Source organism: Chelon labrosus (genome assembly GCF_963514085.1).
Source record: "Chelon labrosus genome assembly, chromosome: 22".
NCBI lineage: Eukaryota > Metazoa > Chordata > Actinopteri > Mugiliformes > Mugilidae > Chelon > Chelon labrosus.
The window spans coordinates 14410371-14433118 of record NC_140355.1 but is presented as its reverse complement, the minus strand read 5'-3'; the positions used below and the strand labels follow the sequence as shown (position 1 = coordinate 14433118).

The 22748-nt window shown below is 41.6% G+C and overlaps 1 protein-coding gene across 1 annotated transcript in view; it reads left to right on the top strand.

The window, feature by feature from the left end:
• Positions 1-5378: 5378 nt before the first annotated feature.
• Positions 5379-22748, top strand: part of astn2 (astrotactin 2) — a gene marked incomplete at its 5' end in the record, with an annotated part of 268101 nt that continues 250731 nt past the window's right edge. The window contains one exon of the mRNA XM_084572312.1: positions 5379-5844. Coding sequence (XP_084428438.1) covers positions 5379-5844 — 466 coding nt within the window. The remainder of the gene's footprint in view (positions 5845-22748) is intronic.

Sequence of the window (22748 nt, the reverse complement as noted above, 5' to 3'; positions counted from 1 at the left end):
CAACAGCCCCACAATCAATAAGGTGAAATATTACAAATATTTAAGGGAGCTAATGGGGTCATAAAGTAAATTATGTGACAACCCTGTTTGAGTCCGTGCAAATATTTCATAGTGTTTACACATGAATAAAATATCAAATTTTGCTGCTGGATTCCCAGGACAGAGAACCTTTAGAAGTCCACATCTAAATTTAAATCTGCAGAACAAGTCGCTGTGTTAGTTCTGTTTTGCATTCTTACAGCTCTGAACTGAATTCACGCGTCAGTATAGACTTTGTAAGAAGCATTATTTCTGCTTTTTGTTTTCATTCATTCATCTTCTGTAACTGCTTGTCCTGTGAAGGGTCGCGGGGGGAACGAGAGGCGGGGTACACCCTGGACAGGTCGCCAGGCAGTCGCAGGGCTAACACAGAGAGACAAACAACCGTTCACACTCACCTGTGTGAATGGTCAATTCTGCATCTAAGATACAAAACACTGAAATATTTTGAGTCTCGTATTCACAAGAAGAATGATGATGCAGAAAAAAAAGAGCTCTTGCAAACTTAAGACCAATAAGATTGATGATTTGCGTTAAGCTGGAGAGGGTTTTAAAGGTCTGGCATAAAGAAAATCTGTCCAGACCTTGCTCTGTACCAAGGTTTGGCCCAGATTATCTTGTGATGTGAGGTGTTTACACATCTGCTCCTAAACCCCTTGAACTGCTCTCAAGCTCAGACTGGGGTCGCCCTCTATTATTATCAAACACGTTTGAATTCTAGAATTTAAATGCTCAATGACACTTTCACAACAACTAATCAGAGAAGCAAGTCTACAAGGACTTGTGGAGCCGCACCATCCAGGCTAACGTTAGCATACTACTGTCGACAGTTGACTCTTCAAGCTGTGAACACCCAGTGCGTCGGACATTTTCTCATCCGTGCTAATTTTATCCTTTATTAGTTTGTTTTTCTCTCACGGTAAAATATTACCGAGTTACAGCGGGTCCTTCTTTTGTTTTGAGTGTGGACCTGTAGATTCACAGCAAGGTGTTGTACCGCAATCTTCGTTTTTTGTCAGTCTTCCCATGAGATCACACGAGGCGGTGCATTCAAAACTAGTTAATCGAGTGCGTTGCGCTATTCTTTCCAAATCTTGTAGTGTGTGCAAGTTCCGCATTAGAGGGAAGTGCGTGTGTGAAGTTTCTCCTTAAGTGTCTGATGCAACCTGATGTCAAAACTGGGAGAGGATTTTAACAAACCGCAGTCTGAGCACAGCCTAAAAAAAAGAGTTATTGCCGATGACTGCCACAAGGAAATCATGAAGGAAGCCACATCCCGCTTCTAAGAACTGTCCACAACACTGCGTGGAGTAAAAAGGACTCTATGTGCCGACTCGAAATCATCATCCCAATGATGACTATGGTGGATGAGGCATCATTAGTTAGGCTTGCTTTGCTGCGTCTTTCCCAAGACAGCTCACCATCTCCAAGGAGTGAATTAATCTCCAAATATATCAGTATATCTTACGGGATAATGTCAAGGTGGTAGTCCCCTAGCTAAATAAAAGCAGGGACTGGCTGATGCTGCAACAACAAGCCTAAACACTGAAGTATTTCTAAAGTTTACTAAATGAATTGAGGTTACTGATGCCAAAGAAGTTTCAACCAGTTATGAAAAGAACAATTTACTTAATTTTCCATGAATGATCCCAGTTGTGTTATTAAAAACACATTATGTCCGTCAACACCTGGATCTGTGGTGAAGATTAGACTGTAACCAATGACCGGTTATAAGAGAAGACCAGGCCTTTCCAGTGGATTTGCATTTGTTTTCTTGCCACTACGTCTGTGTGCATAGGAGAGGCTTGCATTGATCGCGCTCACACCAATCCCATAGGTCAAGGACCCCGGTGACCCCGACCGATATGTGTTCGCATCAGTTGTGAAAGGCGTGTTAACGACAGCGGCGCGGGAGAAGCATGATGAATTGCGGGATACGCTCTGAAGTCAACAGCTCTGACTTTTGCTTTCACGTACTGCCGGGAAAGTCTGCATTAAATGGAGGTTATGTAAGTGAATTGGCTGCTGGGTTTTACTGGCTTCCTACAGTGAATGTGCCCAAGTGACTGATGTGACCAAGGTGCACACTGAAATGAGCATGCATGAGATTTTAAGGTAAACTAATGGAGCACAGCTGGCACTATCCTTGCGCTGTGGCCTTGACAACTGCGTTTTGTGGCATTAGCTGCTTTACCTTGAAATATATATACCGATCTGGCATAACATTATGACCACTGACAGTAGATGTGAATAACACTGACCATCTTGTGACAATATAATGTTCTGCTAGAATAGTTTTGGACCTGGCATTCATGTGGATGTTACTTAGACATATACCACCCAGTTAGACCAGACCAGGTGCCCCCATCCCATAGCAATGACACTCCTTGATGTCAGGATGCAGCCTGACACTGGTACGCCAAAAAAAAAAAAAAAAAACGGTTTAGGAACAACTCGAAAAAAACATGAAAAACAGCCCAAGGTGTTGACCTGGCCTCCAAATTCATGTATCATGTATCTGTGGGATGCACTGGAACAAGCCTGATCCACGGAGGCCCCTTCCCTCAACCCATATAGGACTCAAAGGCCCCCACTAACAACATTCTGTTGCCAGACACCACAGGACACCATGTCCATTCTCTGATGAGTCAGAACTGTTTTGGAGGCGCAGGGGAGACCTACACAACATTAGGAAGGTGGTCATAATGATATGCCTAATCGGCGTAAGATGTCAAGTGCAATTCCAAAAGTCCTCCCATCCAATCATAAAAGATGTTATAGGGACTTATCATGTCTCATCACTGAAAAAAGACTGCTTAGTCTTTTTCATAAATTACAAACATGGCCTTACTTACCAGCTAGCATGCCAATATACACCTGAGTGTGCTTGAGTGTAAGTGTGGGTACACGCTTCATCATGGATAAAAACGCGCAAAGAGAGCATGTTTGAATATTTCATTTCCATGGAGAGAAAGCGATCCTTCTCTATATTAAATCTATGCAGCATAAGCAATGTCTTAATACCGGCAAAGTGACAAATAATGAGTATTCACAAAGGTGGCGACATGCAAAGAGAATGTAGAATGTGTACTCCTAACCCTGACCCACAATGCCGTACACGAAGCATATTACGACTCCTCTTCAGAACTGTGAAAAACAATAAAAAGCCGCTCACAGTGACGAGACAGCCTCGGGGGAATATTGGAAAACTAGCAATGAAGTATTAGATGAAAAGAATAACGTGTACATGCATCATTTAATTAAATCTATATTTGTTTTATTTATGACTCGTCTTTAAACCTCAGCGTTTTTTTTTTAATTGAATTAAAAGTATATTATTATTTTGTCCTGAATATTGTGTTGAATTAGGCGACTTTAATTTCATCCGACGATTTTTACTTTAGAACAAGAGAGAGAATGTGTTTCGAATCTTTCACGTGAAACTGCACTTTCAGTTGAATATATATATTTATTCTTTTTATGTTAATGCTTGCAAGAGCTAGGAGAGGGAATGATTTTACTTTTATGTATGTGGGTGAATGAAAATCTTTTTCTTTCTTTCTTTTTTTTTGAGCTAAACAATAAATCCCTTTCTGTAAGCGAAGACCTGAAGCATGACCTGAAACATAATTGATTTTTTTGTGTAGAAATGTAGAAAAAAAGAAAAAGAAAGAAAACTTCCTACCCTTTTCACATAATAGACTTTGTGATGAGATTGCCTGGTCAAGAATGAACTTCAGGCCAGCGTGCATGAGTACATTTGTATGTGGTATCATTTAATGGTTTGGTGTCTGTTTTCAGCGAGTGCACTTCGTCTGTCTCTAAAAGTTGCACCGTTTCAGACGCGCCAATAATAAATTTGTCGCGTGTTAACATATTCGGGAAGAAAACCAACAAAATAACGATATTCATTTCAGTTCCATGACAACTCTATGGCCTGACGAGGATCATCAGTCGCGATCAAGAGCTCCGGATCTTGAGGTCAGACGATAAGACAATCACATGGCTGCATCCTCACATTAGCATTTAGTTATTCCACTGTTTAAAAACTGAATATTGCACATGGATTTATGAATGTTTTTAATGAACGCACTTTGTTTTTAAGGGTTGCACTGTTTCAGATGTAGCCGTACTACTTTTATCACACTTCTCTGCAGCGACAATTAAAGCGTTTTTCTTCTTCTTCTGCTCTTAACATATTCACGAAGAAAGAAAGCTAACAAAAATTGAAATTAATTTCATTTCCATGACAATCTCGTGCGCTAATGATGATCATTTGCTACGATCAAGAGCTCCAGATCTTGAGGTCAGATGATAAGCCAATCACATGGCTGCATCCTCACATTAATATTTAGCTGTTCTACTGTTTAACTGGAATATTGTACTTGGATTTATGCCTGTTTTTAATGAATGCACTCTGTTTCAGCTGCAGCCATGCTAATGTTATCATACTTCTGCAACGACAATTAAAGCATTCCTCTTCTTCCGTTCTTAACATATTCACAAAGAAAACCTACGATAATGACATTCATTTTAGTTCCATGACAACTCTGTTCTGTGGGCTGATGAAGATGATGTGTTTATGATCAAGAGCTCCAGATCTCGAGGTCAGATGATAACATAATCATAGGTCTGCATCCTCGCAGCAGCATTTAGTTATGTTTCTGTTTAAACGGCACGCTCTGCTGGGATTTATGCCAGTTTCTAATGAATGCACTTTGTTTTTGAAGGTTGCACCGCTTCAGATGCAGCCACGCCAATTTTGTCATACTTCTACAGTGGCAGCTAGAGCGTTTTTATCGTCTATTCTTAGCATATTCAGGAAGAAAACTATTCATTTTAGTTCCATGACAACTCTATGGGGTGATGAAGATCATTAGTTATGATGAAGAGCTCCAGATCTTGAGGTCAGATGATAAGACAATCACATGTCTGCACCCTCACATTAATATTGAATTATTTATCTGTTTAAATGAGATGTTCAACCTGAATCACTAATACTTGAATTAAACAAATGTCCAAATGAAGCCCTTACTATTTAAAGCATATTACAATTTTTTTTTTTAATTAAAGGCTGAAAATCCTTTATAGTGACTGATATGCAAATAAAGCTCTGTTTAATAGGACACGTGTTTGTCCAAGTTTCAGTGATTTGTTGTCCCGTGCGCACAGAGTGAGCACGAATGGATGTGCGAGGAGCCGAAAGATGTCATTCTCCTCACTACACCTGTGCTGCCGCCTCCTGGACGGACGCGACTCCTTTGCAGCGACTGTACTATAAGTGAACGGACAGCTTATGAGCCCCGCTCAAAGCGAGGGAACCACACACAAGGAGCGGGATGGCGAGGATATCGGCGCTGCACCTCCGCGTCCTTCTCGTGGCTCTCCTCCTCGCCGGCTCCCTGACAGTCCGCGCCAACGGAGGCGCGACATCGCCCGACGAAGAGAGGGACAAAGAGAGCGACGCGGAGACGCCGTGTGAGGTGAAAACCGTCACCGTCTCGACCCTGCCCGTACTCCGGGAGAACGAGTTCAGCTTCACCGGCGGAGCCTCGGGGAGCGTGGTCGGTGGAGGAGGAGGAGGAGGAGGGGGTGCTGCTGCTGCTGGAGCAGGTGGTGGTGGTGGTGGTGCTTCTGCTGCTGGTGGTGGTGGAGGAGGATCTGGAGGAGGAACTGGAGGAGGAGGAGGAGGAGCAGGAGGAGGGGGGGAATCCCGACTCCTTTTATTCGTTAGAACAGACCTACCTGGGCGAATTTCCGTAATGGATGATCTTGACAACACAGCTCTTCCCTACTTCACACTCGGTAAGAAACTGCTGTGGTACTGTGTTTGCCCTCCATGATGATAACCAGGCAGCGTGGCTGCACATTTGTGCGCATTGAGACCAAACTAGTGGGTCCACGGCTGCGTCCCTTGCGTTAAAGCCCCATGTCCTGCTTCCATTACCTTGTTTGGCTTTCATGTTGCCCATGTGCAACCGGTAATCCACTTAAATATGATGCTACACAATTTCCTTTTCCACTTTTTTTTTCCCCCCCTACTTGAAAGCTGCATGGGCAACAACTCCTGTTTGAGTAACACTTCCTGCTTTCTCACTTTGCCCCCTTCTTTTCCTATTCCGCGGTTAAATATGATTGTGGTTTTTAAATTTCATGGCATAACCCTAACTACGGGTGCCCCAATCAAGGAATGCAATTTGGCCCTGCAAATATGCGTGAAATTGGTATTTTATTCTCACTTGAGCACATAATTCGTAGCACGCACGCTTCCCCGGCAGTTAGAAGTCGAGGCGAGTTAAGACACTATACGATGGAGTTACTGGCAGTGTTTAGTCGTTTTGGCTTTTAGGGGGGTAGCCCACACATCCCACTTTTTTTTTAATATATTTTTTTCGTGTGTGTGTTGATTCACGCGTCCCTAGAAAACCGAGTGAATCAGCACGGCACTGGGCTTTGACGGGTCATCTGAAGTTCTCTATGAAAGCCACTGACTTTAAAGTGGTCTTGGGGGGGAAAGCGTCACTGATAGGATAATCATAGACCGCTTAATAGAAGGGAAGTAACTCTGCCCTACACCAACCAAAAAGACAAATTTGCTCATTAAAAGGAGCAGGCTCCGTGTGCGCACGACTTGCTTGCATTGCTTTCTCGTGTGCTGTTCAAGGTCCAAGGTTTGGCACGGCACCGGTGAACTGTTATTTTTTGTTCTCACGCTTTCCTCTTTGCAGTTGACTATGAGCATGTAGAGGCTAGTCTCGGTGCTTCAAGCCACAGAAGATGAAGTGAAAGGCGACACTTGCAGACTTGCTGCTCAGTGGCCTTTCATTTCATAGAATTACAGAAAAACCATGTAAGAAAAGAAAAACCATGACAAAGATGCAGGACTGGGTGGAGGTCAGTGATGCCCCAGTGCTGAGAATCCACAAGAACGCCTCATTATTGCAGGACTTGGTCTTGCTATCTCCCACCCCCCCGTCCCTGTTCCTCGGTCTCAATTTCATTCTCTGTATGGAGAGTGTCGACTAAACTGGCTGCGCGAAGCAAAGGCTGGCAGGCAGGCTGAGGGCTGGAGCATTAAGCTAGTAAATCACTTTCTATTCTCATTAAGGACAGCCGTTGACTGGTGAGAAAGGCCTCTCTGTCCTCCCAGTCAGCCAGCTAGCAAATTTGCCGCTTCACCCTTTCAGTGCATCGCTGCACGCTGCGGAGGGAGAACGGGAGCTTTTAATAGATCCATATGTGCAGGACACATTGCAGACATGTGCTCTTTGAAGAGGTTATTTTTAAGCAAAGGTGTCACCCACCCTGCGTTTAACAAGACTTTTAAAAACATTTTAATTGACTGTAGAGGTGTCGCGGGCATTGAAGACATTCTGTTAGAAGTGTTTTTTTGTAACTATAAATGGTGTTTTTATCAAGGCATTAAGAAATTTGTAAGTCATACCGTTGAACAGATTGTGATACTAAATTAACGAAACAACTGCGACATTGCCAGTTCTTTAGGTACACTCGTGAAAAGGAATGCTTTTTAATATGATGGTTCTGCAATAAATTCCTCCTCATGACTCTCATAGCGTTCGTCAAGTCGTGGTGCTGTTAAGCAGAATTGAATTAAACACAGAAGTGTTTCTGTTATTTAGCCTATCCCGCTGACTAAAATGGAAATAACAGAAATTTGGCAGTACATTACAATTCAATAATACTACGAAACACAGCCTCCTAAATGAAAACGCAGTCAAGGCAACAGCTCCTTTGTTTGTTTTTTTTAAAGAAATGCTGCATACCATAACCTTCATGAAGCCTTCATCGAATTTACTAGTGTTCCCTTGTGTACCTAATGCACTGGAGTGTACTTTTTGCTTCTTTTTTAAATAATTTTACTTTGCTAGTAGTCATATGCTGAAGTCCAGCCTGAACTTGCTCCGACAACAAAGGTTTTGTGATCTCGAGTCGCTCCATTGGAAGCTTGGGCAGTGATGGACAGAAGAGTAACGGCAATGTAGGATGTAGACGTACACGTCATTTGAGTTTAATTTGTGTATACCTTAATGGCTCCAATTGGTTGTAGGATTGTCCAATTGTGTGCAGAGGTCGTTTTCATATTGCCGCTGTAGCCTGACACTCGCTGGTTGCATGTCACGACACTGCCATCCACCCAAAGCTAGTGGTGAAAAACCTCTTATTGTTGTTATTGTCTTAAGATCCCAATACCTGGAGTCCCAGACAGAATTAGACAGACATTTCGGTGCCACGTGAGTTTTCCTTGCATTCAGTATTCAACTCCGCGATGCATGCCGGTCATCTTGACAGCTGTTTTTCTTGATGGATGCATTAGTGTCTGTGCTCTAGCTCGTGAAATGAAATGTTTTACTAAACCGCATAAATGTAGTTAGATAAAAATGAAAAAAATGAAAAAAATGAGACAGACTAAAAAGCACAGAGATAGACTCCATCATTTACTCCCACCCATTAAAATTGTGAATTTTGATGCTCTGAGATGCTACAAAAGCTTAAGCCTTACCATAATGCACGGGTGCAAACACATTGCATATGGGCTCAGACATGGGCATTGTCATTTTTTTATTCATTCCTTTTTTTCTCATGTTAGCAGTTTAATATCTGCTAACCATTACACAAGACTGTACTATATACGTAGGGTACATAGACTGTACTGGATTGATGCAGCCACCCACCCACCAACACTCCCTTCTGCTCTTTTAATGTTTTGAAGCTCTTAGAAAGCTGGTAACAGCACTTCAAGTGAAAAAACTAAACAAAACAACAACTCTAACGCAGCAAATGCTGCCTCCAGTTTCGTAAGCTGATCTGAAGAGCCGCTCATTTTAAACGGCCTCCAGTAATTGAAACTGTAACATTTCCTCACTGACTCTGATGTCAAAGTATAAACATATGGAAATCTTAATTGGCCCACAACATTGGTACCTCAATACCGAAGTTTTGCCCCTTAATTAACGGGTTTTATATAATGTGCTATTGTCACAATACTCCCTAGTGGATGGCTATGACTAGTGGGAGCAACTGAATCAGAGTTTACAGTAGGAATGTTTACTTAGGGAAATGCTATCCTCAACTTTGGTTCCTACCACCAAATTGCTGATAGCGCGCATCATCCGTTTTGGTAAACCCACAGTGGCCACCTGGAAGATATCTTCCATAAACTGCCAATATTTTCATCCATATACAAAAGGCTTACCCAGGCAACCGGTACTGGGAGTATCCACCAGTGACCAACTGTCAGCTACAAAGCAATGCCCAACAAGCGAATCTTTACAACTTTACATGCGGACTCACCTTAAAGGGGAACTACTGTTTTTTTACAACCTGGACCTTATTTCTGTCATAAAAAACTAAAATTTACTCTGGCATAAAATACAATTGTTTACTCACCCATATAACCTTTGTGTAGTTTGTAGTTGTTTGGGAGAAAACAAAATATTGGTGAAATGACTGAGTTTCGCGGCAGATAATGCATTATTTAGAGGCTGCGTTTCGGTGCCCCAGTCACTCCCACTACATCGATATACGCTGATCTAATTATCTCCCGAACGACTACAAATTACACAAAAGTTATATGGGTGAGTAAATGATCGTATTTTATGCCAGAAATAAGGTCCAGGTTGTAAAAAACAGTAGTTCCCCTTTAACTTGCCATTACCAGACCATGACCTTAACAAAGTGTTTGTTGTTGTAACCATGATAATGAAGGACTGCTGTTTAGATCCCGTTTTAAACCAAATGTCAATAGCTGTGTCCTATATCACTGTCTAAAGCCCCCTTGTTCACTCATTCACTGCTCTTTTATGAAATCCAAGTTCAATTGCGCACTCATGGTGTGCAGTGCATTGATATTTCAAACTTGTACGGCTTAGGGTACTTGTCATTTTGCATTGTTAGCTGTTGTGCCGTTCAGTGCCGTGACATATAGTCAACTTTTTTTGTTCAAACGTTGACATTTTGTATTGTAGATAAACTGGACACAAAGTGATGGAATAAAAATGTAGGGCAACACATACTGATTATAGATTGTGTCTCTTTAATCTGTGACTTTACTTGACAATTAATGTGTTTGTCCAAGTTGAGTGCCTAAACCTACATTAATCTCCTACCATGGGGGGGAAAAAAATCACTTTCTTTCCATTTGATTTAACATAAGTGAAAATAACACCATAGAGATAATGTATGCTGGAACATCAGCAGCCTATTAGCCAAATGCCATCCAAACCTTAATGACCATAGTCTTGTCGTTTTCCTCAATACTGTCAGATGTCCGATTGTTTTGTCGAAGCAACATCAGGGGTTAGAGGAGAGGGAAGGGGGTGGTGGTGGAGGACAACTGTCTCCTTCCCGCTGTGGCCTGTCCGCACAGCTTTGATTTATTACTACAAGTGTCATGGAGAATGGATGAGCAGAAAGGGCACTGTGGAGGAAATGTACAGGGCCGCTTCTCTACCCCACCCACCCTCCCTGTTGTTTTCTAAGTAATTTCCTTAAAGGTTAGCAAATTTACAATTTATTCAGTAAGCATATAACCTACGTACAGAGTCAAAAGCTCTGTATTGTATTTGTTGATATGTTTCTTGTTGTTATGCTATGCCATTGTGCTCCGTTGTTGCCCCATCACTTCAGAATTAATGCAGTTTTAGAGTGCAGTGTGTTGGTTTGCAGCATTACGCTTACAAATTCAAGGGAGATAATTCTGTGCTGCTATGCTTTGTCACACAAGATAATTTCCCTTGCACATTTTAAAGGATGTTGTGGGACTGGGCGGAAATCAATACCTTTATCAACATGGCTGACTTCGCAAACACCTCATTAGGAGTTCATCTTTTTGAAAAAAAAAAAACCTTAAGGCCGAAAACATTTAAATATCTCCCTGTATTATCATTTCCGTCGTATTGCGCTAAATCTTTACACTTTTTTTTCCCGCCACACCACATCCTAGTCATTTTTTGCGCATCTTATCGAACTCTGACGCGTCAACCATGCCTTTTAGTCTCTCTCCGTCTCCTCTCTCAGCCTAGCTGTCTATAAGCAGGAGCTACAGCAAACCATGCTTGCTTGGAGATGGGAGATTAAAAGCTACAGTGGTGAAGTAAAAAAAAAAAATTAAAATGAAGAATGCAAGGAGTGGAGTGCGCTGTTCCCTGTGGCACAAAACATGTACACACTGAACTGCATCTCAGTCTTATGTCAGGGGTTCAGCTTAGCACTGCAGGACAAGTGATGAGGAGAGGGTAAAGGTCAGTAGAAGAGATGGGAGTTGTTACTTGATGTGGAACAGAGATGAAAATGTGAGATTTTGTGAGGGCACTTCAAGATTTTGCACTTAACTTTGGTTTAAATGTGGTGGAATACTGCAAAAAAGTCTTAACTGACATCCCAGGAGTGTTATGAGTCCGTACAAACACAAGCCATGGTGGGAAATTATTTTTTTTATTTTCATTTGGCCTGCTTTAATGGACCTAAAAGAGGCTGTCTCTTTTTAAGACGAATGCCCCTACTCTAGGCGGTCTCATGTAATGCCCTGCCGCAGCGTTCCAAGGCTCGTGTCTTTTCCAAAATTTCAAATTAACACCAAAAAAAGAAAAGGTTTACACTTGTCTCCCTTTCTATTTATCAGAAATGTCAGCGTAGATACGTAATTCATCAATTTCCAGTTGTTCTCAAATGATCATTACGGTTTGCGTCGTGTTGTGAAGAACTGTGAAAAGAGTTTTTATCAGTTCCCACTGTGACTTGCGAACTGCTTGCTGAAACGGTTTGGATGTAATTAAACAATGATAATTAATACACCACTGCTGATGGTGGTTTTGCATCAAAGTCTACGAGGGGACATATTTAGCGTTTTCAGGTAGGTAGGAGGTGGATGGTAAATGAATGTATTGTGGTTTGGTCTTATCAAGTTTTTTTTAGTTCATTGTTTTTTGGGATTCTACGTGAAGAGTAAGATAATGCATTTTTATCAATTGACTGTTACCGTAATGAAGCGGAAATAGCAGTCCAGCTCATCTACAGGAATACTAAACATAATGCTGTTTAGATGTGGCATTCTATGGATAAATAAATGTATGGAAGATTAAATAAAGTATCCGCGAACAAATCAAATTCATAGTTGACTTTCTACAGTTCATCAGTTGCCTGTCAATCTAACTTTGCTAGCTAGCGCTTATGAAGTTAAGCTAGTTCACGTTACGTCCAGAGTCGTTTCCTCTGGGTTTTGACCAGCTCTCTTAAAATAATTGTAAATCTCTTTGGTCTAAAAAATCAAGAGCACAAACATTGGGTTTTAGAAAGTGGCGTTGACTAAATCTTTCATTAGTGTACAACACAAATAGCTTCCCTCGCTACGCGAGTTGTCCGTGCTGTTTTCTCCGTCAGGAGCAATGGGGAAAAACAACGCAAGCACAGCATTGTTTGAAACGTGCAAAAATATTTCCAATTTGTTAGGAGACCACGGCGGAGTAAATTAGACCTTGGCGGGCTGCCATAGTATTAACATTGTATGGCAAACCCTGTAGTTATATATATATATATATATATATATATATATATATGAAAATGTGGCTATTCCCTACAGCTTGCTTCGGATTTCCTTCATTACGTTACTCAGGCTGTTAGCTTTCTGATCTGTTAGACTTTGTGGCTACTAGATGCCGACAGTTGATTAGCAGCGGTATTCTCACAACTTATAGCAGATGTTTGTAGCATATTTTGTGCATATGACTCCCCATCACCTAATCACAAGCTCACAAGTTCCATGTGAAGGCATCAAACAGATGGAGTGGCACCCTTGATGTTGTTCATCTCTGCCATTGAGGCACAAGATGTGTGACAAATCGCGGTCACACTAAGTGCAGTGTAGTGTACATCTAGAAGAAACATATTTCTTTTACAAGAACCTGCGTCCCACTGATCAATAGCTTCTGTCTGCCACACAATGGGAACTCATTTTGACCTGCACAGGGTGAAGAATCATGCTCATTAAGTTTAATGGTGACAGACAGAAGTGATGGCACGGAAACGATGAATGAACCGTGGCCGCTGACCCATGTTTGCTGCTGTCCCGCGGTGTAACCGTGTTTTGTAGGGCCTTGTTTTCGCCGGAGGAGTCTCCAGCCTTGCCTCGTGGCGCTGGTGGACAGCTTTGATCTCGAGATAATCATTTGATCATTACCATTGCTGAGAGGCGCTCTGCAGTTATCTTTGACGGAAGGAACAAAGAACTTTATGTAAATACCGCTAATGAATGCACATGCTCTTTTTTTTCCCTCTGATTTATGCAAAGCAACAACATGCACAATTGTTCTCCTGTTTTATTAATTAAGAGAATATTTGCCAAATGAGCTTTTTTTTATTCCTTGTTTAACACACACATTTTTTTGGGGTGATTTACTTAAGATAAATAAAGAAATGGAAAGATCCCAAAAAGGTGTTTACCAGTCCTCATGCATAAATATGTATGAGGTGTGAGCAGTGTTTACTTATGTACCTAACAAAATGGTTTATTCATATAATTTCTGAAGCTCTGTGAGATGTAATCTAGAAGTTGATATTTAGATATTTATCTGAAGGAGAGCCTGCTAGTTGATTACTTGCATACACCGATCAGGCATAACATTACGACCACCTTCCTAATTTTGTGTAGGTCTCCCATGTGACCCATCTCCCAAAACAGTTGTTGTTAGTGGGAGCCTTTGGGTCCTATGGGTTGAGGCGAGGGGCCTCTGTGAATCAGTTCATCCCACAGATACCTGATCAATTTGGGATCTAGGGAATTTGGAGGCAAAGTTTTTGGTGTTGTTCCTAAACCGTTTTTGTGTGTGTGTGTACCTGTGTCAGGCTGGGGATGGCAGTTGGGGTTCCTGGTCTGGTCTAGGTGGGTGCTACATGTCTAAGTAACATCCACATGAATGCCAGGTCCAAAAGTGTCCCAGCAGAACATTGCATTGTCATGAGATGGTCAGTGGTCATAATGTTATGCCTGATGGGTGTTTTGACAGCTACCAGAGGTGCAGAAACTCACCACTGATCTTGTGTCTCTCTTGTGTCTTTTTAATGTTGACAGCAACCAGCAGCCAACATTTATTTAGAACAACCTAAACTTTGAGTTTTGATTATATGGATTCCCACTTATATACATTCTTATTTCATTTTCACAACATGCCCTGAAATTTTCTCTGTAGCCCTAGCGTTGTCTTATGCGTCTGCACCTTTTGTAATTCCACAACAGCTTATCTTGATGTGTAAAACTGGACCAGTGTCAACGGATAGCCCGGACAGTGTTGCCTAACAAAAGAGCCGACCACAAGCTGCTGATTGCCAAAAGATTCATAAACTTCCTTCGTGCATACTGTAGAGAGGCTTTTTAGTCTGTGCGCCGAATGCATAATGTGACACTGATTTATAAAAGCAATTCCATTTAGGTGCTCTTTTTGCTCCTTGGGCTCCTCTGGTGTGTCCCCGCTACATAATAGAAGGCCCCGTGTGACAAAAACTGTGTAATGTATTTGCTCTCTTAGTAAAATACTTTTTATAATGTGAACAAGACATTAGGGCCACAGAGAGTTCGGGTAAAATCCATCAACTCGGAATGTATTTTAAAATTGAGCATCGTGTGTACTTGTGAATATTTTAAAGCTTAAACTTGTCTGCGGTTCACCGAGGCCAACGTCTGCAGACAATATGATCCAGTTTATTTAACAACTAGTGATTTAGATGTTGCAGAATTCTTCTAAATGTGCTTAACATGGATTTGTTTTCCCAACTCGGTGGTGAGTCCGTCATCTGCCTCCATCGGATTGTGATATTTTTCACGCCTGGAATTTCAGTATTGAAGTTTAAGTCTGCAAATGAAGTCTCATGCACACATATTGATGCCATGTGTCTTCTGTAGCATAAAATTGGTTAAAACTAACCAGAAGACATAAATAAACACAGTGTTTAAGTATTAAGTCCACCCTGACTGTCTAAACTTGCAGAGAAAAAGGCTTGGTAAGCAGACAGTGTGATCATGTACATGGACTGGACATTGAGTGTGCTCACATTTGGATTTCTACTGGCAGTATTTCTTTGAAATGTGAAATTCATCCTCGTGTGAGGGCATCAGGATTCTCAAGAGCAGCTGGGTTTTCCTTTGCCGGGGCAGAGCTCCGAGTTCGAACTTATCTTGCAAAAGCTGAAATGGAAAGAGCTGCACACCTGCCTCCTGATACTCAGCCACATGATTGTCGTGTGTCATTCTCGCTGTGTGGCACAGAAGTAAAGCAGCTTTTGACCGGTGGTAGTGCCGCTTACGTCGTATACAGTCCTTTAGAAATGTGCTGCTATAAATATCTGTTGACAGTTTGTGCAAATCACAGGATCAGTGCTTTCCTCTTTGACGTTCTTTGGCATACCTGTGACATAAATTGCAGCAAAGATTAGGGGATTCTTGATTAAAAAGACAGTAAAAATAGAGATTGTGGCATTTAACTCAATTTTGTAGTTTTATGAATCCATTATTTTCAAGTTATATCAGGGTTTCAGGGCGTAAAGTTTCTATTTTTTAATGCCTCTATGCTGGCAACCGCAACGGCCGGAGGTTGGCCGGTCTGTTCCATTCTTGCAAATGCAGTGTCTCAGGAACGCCAGGGACCTTCTTTAAATTTGAGGAAGTGGATCGATTTTGGTGGTACATAAAATATGGATTTAAACTGCAACCTGACTGGTTGGTGTGAGGCATGCAAATGCAAAGCCATATTTCTACTTCCCTGCTGTTTTGCTTGGCTGATTTTCATGTCATAAAGTGTTCTTTCATTTGAAAAGAAATGAAATTAGTTCATTTTCATTCTTCTGAGCATGTGCATGGGTGGCTCATCAAATTGCAATCAGCAAACTAATGCCGCACTACACTTCTGTAATTAAGACCAGCAAGGAATAAGCTTGAAGTCAAAGTATGCAAAAAATTCTCTGTAAAAATGTGTGGGTTACCCAGAACCAGGCCTATTGCAGTGTATTTATACCACCATCCCTGCCTTCAAACAGTCCAGAAAGCCTGAAAATGTTCCCCTACTGGTTGAAAGGTTGGATTCCAGATCACAGGCAGATAAAAAGCCCAGTTTCACACTTTTTGAGCGCTCGTGGCTCTTACTCCTGCTCCCATCCTTGCTTCTTTCATGCAGAAGCTACTTTATGTTTTGTTCACTGACCTCTGTTTTCATTCTGTCCTTCCATTGTGTGTTTTATGTTAAGAGGAATCTGTGCTCCATGCTCGATCCTGGATTTATAGCAGCAATGTCCCGATAAAGTTTTTTTTGCAGCCCGATCCGATGGTGTCTTTTAATATTCATTATAGGCCGATCCAAGTCCTGAATCAGATCTTAAATAAACAAAATACCCTCCCCCGGAGAGTCATAAAGGCTTTTCTTGTCTTAGTTGTATTCTCTTGGATCACATTTGTACCGTTCGACTGTGTTAAGTACAGTCATTTCTGTCTGACTGACTTCATTCCGGAGTAAAGCACTTCCGCACAGCAGGCATGTTTAGTCACGAAAGTTTGGTTCTTCTTCTACTTCGATGCTAGCTAACTACACAAGATTGGGCTTGGCTGAAGCCCGACTCAGATCCGATTATTTTGAAAATGCATGGATTGGTCCCAATACGCATTTCCTGACACAGATCAGGAAAACCTAGTTCATAGTACCCGTCTTATTGTGCGTATTCCACGCATCCACCCATACATAAACAACATAATAGGTGGATTGCCAATGAATCCCAAAGATAGATATACTGTACTATGATTGTTGACATGTAGACAAATTTGCAGCAAGCCAAGGCTGTGTGAAGAGTAAAGGGTTGGATTACGGTTTAAAGGGGAACTACTGTTTTTTACAACCTGGACCCCGGATGATGATAACGGGTAACTCCGGACTCAACGGGGAGTAGCATTATTATATCGTGACAAAATATTGGTGAAATGAACGAGTTTCGCAGTAGATAATGCGTTGTTTAGAGGCTGCATTTCGGTGCCCCAGTCACTCCCACTATATGGATATACGCTGATTTAATTATCTCCTGAACGAGTGCAAATGACACAAAAGTTATGTGGGTGAGTAAACGATCGTATTTTATGCTAGAAATAAGGTCCAGGTTGTAAAAAACAGTAGTTCCCCTTTAAGTCTAAAGCTTGACTTTCTTTCGGGGAACGTATTTTTCCCTTTTTGTATTTTTACTTTTGGTTTGGTTTGGTTAGCTTTCAGGACTAAGCGCCAATACCTTTGAGTTAGTTTGGGTTAAGGTTTATTTTTATGGTTGGGGATTAGGGTTTAGAAAAAGCTCATGGTTTGCTTTAAAAGAGACACTCTCACAAGGTTGAACACATCTTACAAGGCAAACATCTCTGGTCTGCAATAAATTTCTCCACTATTTTCCTGGCTGCCTTCTCGACGAGTCCTTTCCTGACCAATAGGTTCTGTATAAACGAAAAGACAGAACCGCAAGAGAGTTGGTAAACACCAGTCGTTTCCATCGGCTGTTAGTTTACTATCACAATGGAAATGCAGTTAAATAGTCTGGACTAACCTAGTTAATGGACTTATTGAAATCACATAAGGGTCTTATTTTGCAAACATGACAAGCAGTGTGTGTGTTTCAAAAAGGAGAAGGAGAGTCATTGTTCATATAAGCTGGTCACAATGATGTTTAAGACCCATAAAATTTGATTCCCGCCAGAATTTGCTCTGCACCTTGGAAACACGCCAGCGCTGCACAGCTCAGTACCGTCACATCCTCATGGTTCCTACAAAAAGATTTTAAACCTTTTATCTATGCTGGCGCGTTTGTACCTATTTGCATTTCCTCCAAGCTGTACAATCTCTGAGATTTCCTTTCAGATAGCGAGTGTGCGCCATTAATCTCCCCTCAACTGATGTGTTCCCTCCCACAATTTGTTTACGCGCCATCATGCACATCTGTCCGAGTTCCGTGTGGAGTGGGCTTTATCTGCACAGGCACACATGTTCTTGTTCACTTTTTTGTTTTTTCCCTAGCTGTCAGTGTGGGGAATATTGGCCCAGTGATTTAAAACAAAACAAAGACTTGTTCCCCATTCTGAGCAGTCACTGAGATTAAACATTGTGGATATGACCTGAGGTTGTCTGGATTACGGAAGCATTGTTAAGGTTTTACAAAGGAGCATTTTTGACAGGAACAGTCAGAGTTACACGTGCAGCATGTTTGCTTGCTCGGTTTGCAGGGGCGCCTACAATAACGTCTTAAATTCGGTGTTGTTGCTGTCCGTATTTTCAATTCTGCACTGTCGCCTTTCATTCTTCACAGCTCATTGAGACATTTTGTGCAATCATTATAAATATTGAAGGATGCCAAACATGCTGTGGGCTGCAGGGTTTTTAAACCAATGGTGTCATTATTATCAAATTGCACACGTTCTCTTTACTATTTTCAAACACGTCTCCATCAAATTTAATCATTCCTTTCATGCTAGTTGTGCTGAAAAGAGGTGGTTTTAGCACATCTATGCACTTCTGATAGGCCTTGTGGGAGAATGGGCATTCGGCCTCACACATTGTATTCTTATCCAGAGAAAGCTCATTGGTATGTCACGGCTGTATCCTTCTTGCCTCCATTCAGAGGCATGGCGCACAGTGTGCATTTTTTTTTTTTTTTCAGGTGTTTTGTCTGGCGTTGGATTAGCTCTGATCTAACAGCAATTACCCTTAAATGTGTAACATAGCAGAGTGTGCTCTCCGGAGGTCACTGGTAGGCGACGTGTCTTCAAAACGGTTAAGAGAGTTTGGTGAGCAGTACGCACCGATTGATTTGCAGCCTTCGATGGATTTATTCTTAAAGGTGAAGACGGCGCAAATGCCGTTAAACAATGCAGCGTGGACCCAGTGGTGATTAAAGCAAGTGTTAATCATTTAATAGCTTACACGTACGCACGTAGGCATATTCTCCTCCCATCTGTTTTCGCGGTATCGCACTTTCAGAGAGAGACAGAGAAACACATGTGCAGTGTCAAGTTTTAATGTTAACGTCACTTCTGGAAATAAATAAATCACACATCAAAGAGGCGGGGAGGAAAAACGGCAAGATGTTCAACGGGAGGCAGCTGTTTTCCAACAGGATGAGGATGTTCTGTATGTTTGTTTCTCCTCCGGAGGCGCATGGAGATTTTCGTAATTGCTCTATGTTGTGGCTTTGATGAGAAATCCTGTTCTGTACGTTTCACTTTCTCAGCGGTCACATGTATGCGGGTGGCTGATGGTAAAGGCGTTCCAACCAAACCGGAAACATTTTTACATTATGACAGATTCATTTGTTGTTCCTATTTCCAGCTGCAACTACTGTAGGTAAATAGTTAATCTGTAATATCACGTTATAGTCTAATAAAACCGAAACAATAAACAACATATTCATTTGTAATGAAAATAATTTGTTGCGCTCCCAGTCTCTCGGTTAACATTGAGAAAACGACTCCCATTTCCTTTTTTTATTGGAACTGTGTTGAAGGATGGTGCTGTTTGACTAGTAGCTCCTTTGGTAAAATGTTTTTCTCATCTCTGTGTGTACAAGATGCCCAAAGGCAACAACATATCTGTGTGTGATGGCCGGGGCTCCGATCTGCTTCTGATACCCACCGCCGTTGGGTATAGATGCCTACTGCTTTTGTCATGGCTGTATACTCACACTGCATGTCCATTTGAACTGCAAAATTTGAAATCACAACTTCAGAGATTAGATTTTTTGACAACTGGGATTATGTGTTAGATAGATGTGACCATTTAAAAAAAAAAAAAAAAAAAAAAATGTATAAATGATGTCATTGGGCCTGTTCAGACCTTGCGTTGAGATCTGACAGGGGCGAGCCGATCACGTAAAAGACAGGTGTGAACACCCCCAGGACGCACTGAGATCGTATTTGAGAGATCTGATCTCTGACCACATTTGGAGGTGGTCTGGTGGTCATGTGTTTGCATTTCTTTGGTAGCATGAACGTGTCCTGAGTCGCCTTTACTCATCAGGTGTGTTCATTACTGATGCGGTCATGCTGTTGTATAAAGAGCCGTGTGTGGTTAAGTATTTTCTCAATCACCAGCATCACAGAGAGAGGACAGTGTGCATGGAAACTTCAAGGTTTGAGTTATACATGCAGGTACAGTTATACATTGAGTTTCTTGCAGGTCTAACTAATGCCAGGGTGGATATCAATAAATAATAACTTAATGAATGTGCCAAAGTCATGATGTAGCCTCGGTTCTGGAGCAACAGTGGATCCATTAGAGATAGCCGCTGTTAAAATATTCTGCTGCACCCCAGATGATGTTGGGGGTTTATTTGTATACACAGCGCGAAACTGAGATCTGGGGACGCATTTAGAGATGCGTCTGAACCCATGTACCTGAAGCTGGTTAAGTTGCGATCGGATTGCCCAGAGATGATCTTAAAGGGGAGTTACTGTTTTTTACAACCTGGCATAAAATACGATCGTTTACTCACCCATATAACTTGGGTGTCATTTGCAGTCGTTCGGAAGATATTTAGATCCAGCGGAGTGCCGCGTATATCCATATAGTGGGAGTGACTGGGGCACCGAAACGCAGCCTCTAAATAATGCATTATCAGCCGTGAAACTCGTTCATTTCACCAGTATTTTGTTATGATACACTAGTGCTATTCCGTTTGATCCAGAGTTACCTGTTATCATCATCCAGGGTCTGTAGATTGACCTACTAACTTCTGACCTGGATGATGTCATCTCTGAGCACCACAATCACCCGCGACGGTCGGCTTGTTTACCTGTAATTTGCTGCTGCTAGTTTTTTGCAACATGGCTGAATATTTTTCCGATTCTGATGTTGTGGACGACGACTTTGTTTATGATGGACATCCTTAAAGTTTTGACCCAGAGTATACTGATGAGGAGCTCGTTGAAGGGAGGATGCAGAGGCAGAGAGAGGAACAGCTGGCCAAAGAACAACAAGCCGCTGCACGTCCGTGAATAGAACTCCGGACTCAACGGGACATAGCACTAGCGTATCATAACAAAATATTGGTGAAATGAACGAGTGTCGTGGCAGATAATACGTTATTTGGGCTGCGTTTCGGTGCCCCAGTCACTCCCACTATATGGATATACTTGGCACTCTGCTGGATCGAAATATCTTCCGAACAACTCCAAATGACACCAAAGTTATGGGTGAGTAAATTATCGTATTTTATGCCAGAAATAAGGTCCAGGTTGTAAAAAAATAGTAATAGAAGGTCAATGTATTATTTCTTGTCAAAACTAGTCTTGCAAATTAATTTCCTAATTACTTGATAAAAAAAAAAAATGCTTTTTTTGACTACCTTTAAACAATTAGAACCAACAATAGGGGAAGTTTTCATATCACTATAGTCACAGTATAGTAAAACATTAGTTATGTTTTAGAAAGCGTTTATGCCGGCCAAGGACACTGGGTTTCTGCCATGATACGCCCGTATGTAAATAGCCGCATTGGTTGCTCCATCCCAGGTATGAATAGCATTGTTACGGACACCTGAGTCCAAATGGCAACCGCCAAAATAAAAAGTATACAGAGCGGATAAAGTCTATAATTTACGGCCATCATAATTTATGACTATCATTATACATGCATGATTCAGTGTAGATACTGTATAAATGTATGGTTAGAAAACTGCACTATAACACTATATTTTGTTTTATGGTGGCTGTTATAGCTCGATGGATTGCAACCTGAGAACCTACAGGCAAGAGACTGCAGCCCAAATGTTTCTGGGGGACACTAAAAATGATGAACATGGCTGTGTGTAAATGAAGCTGACTACTAACAGTCGAGCTAAAAGCGTTTGTTTAAACGTTCTGTCCACGAGATTTCGATACTATTTGGGTTCTCAGCCGTTTTCTCTGCAGCATTTCTGAATTTGGTAGTGTTATGTGTGGCATTAGCAGCGAAAACATATTGGACCATTCATTGCAATGTGCCTTAATGTCACTACAAACCAAATTTAGTCTAATCACAAAACCAGCTTTCAATTGTGCCTAAGGTTACGGATTATTTTGTGAAAATATGAGGGAATTGAGTAAAACGGACGAGTCATCATGCATCCATTGCTTTGTGTGCGTTGTTCCTTCTACCTATTAGTCCAACAGTGTGATCACTGTTCTGTAACATGACCGCAATCAGGACAAATGCACTATTAACTCTGTAATGAGACAGCTCAACAAACAGAATTAATGGGACCGTTCAAAATGGCGTTCTCCAGCTATCAACACTTAGTTAGGCTCGTAACTGTGGATGTCAGAGTCCGGGAGAGAACTCGGCCGGGGCTGAGGCATTTTTGTGGTTTCTACCGCTCAGTACATGTTGATATTTTCTTACTTCAGTAAAATCTATGTAATCCTCCCTATGTTATTCTGGTTTAAAGGCCTGAGATTTAATTAATCTCAGGCCTTTCATGTGTAGTCTGATTTTCCTTTTGCTCTAACCTATTGCAGTCAGTGCATCGCAAATTCCCAGCTTGCATCATTCTCTGTTATCAGGTGTAGTGTATCTTCCCACACTTTCTACAGTACATATTGTCAACTGTCTTACCCTCTAGCTGTCCATAATGTACAGACACCTATCTGTCTGTCTATCTATCTATAGTGCGTGCCTCAGTCTTGAATTTCCCCTGTTTAGGGCATA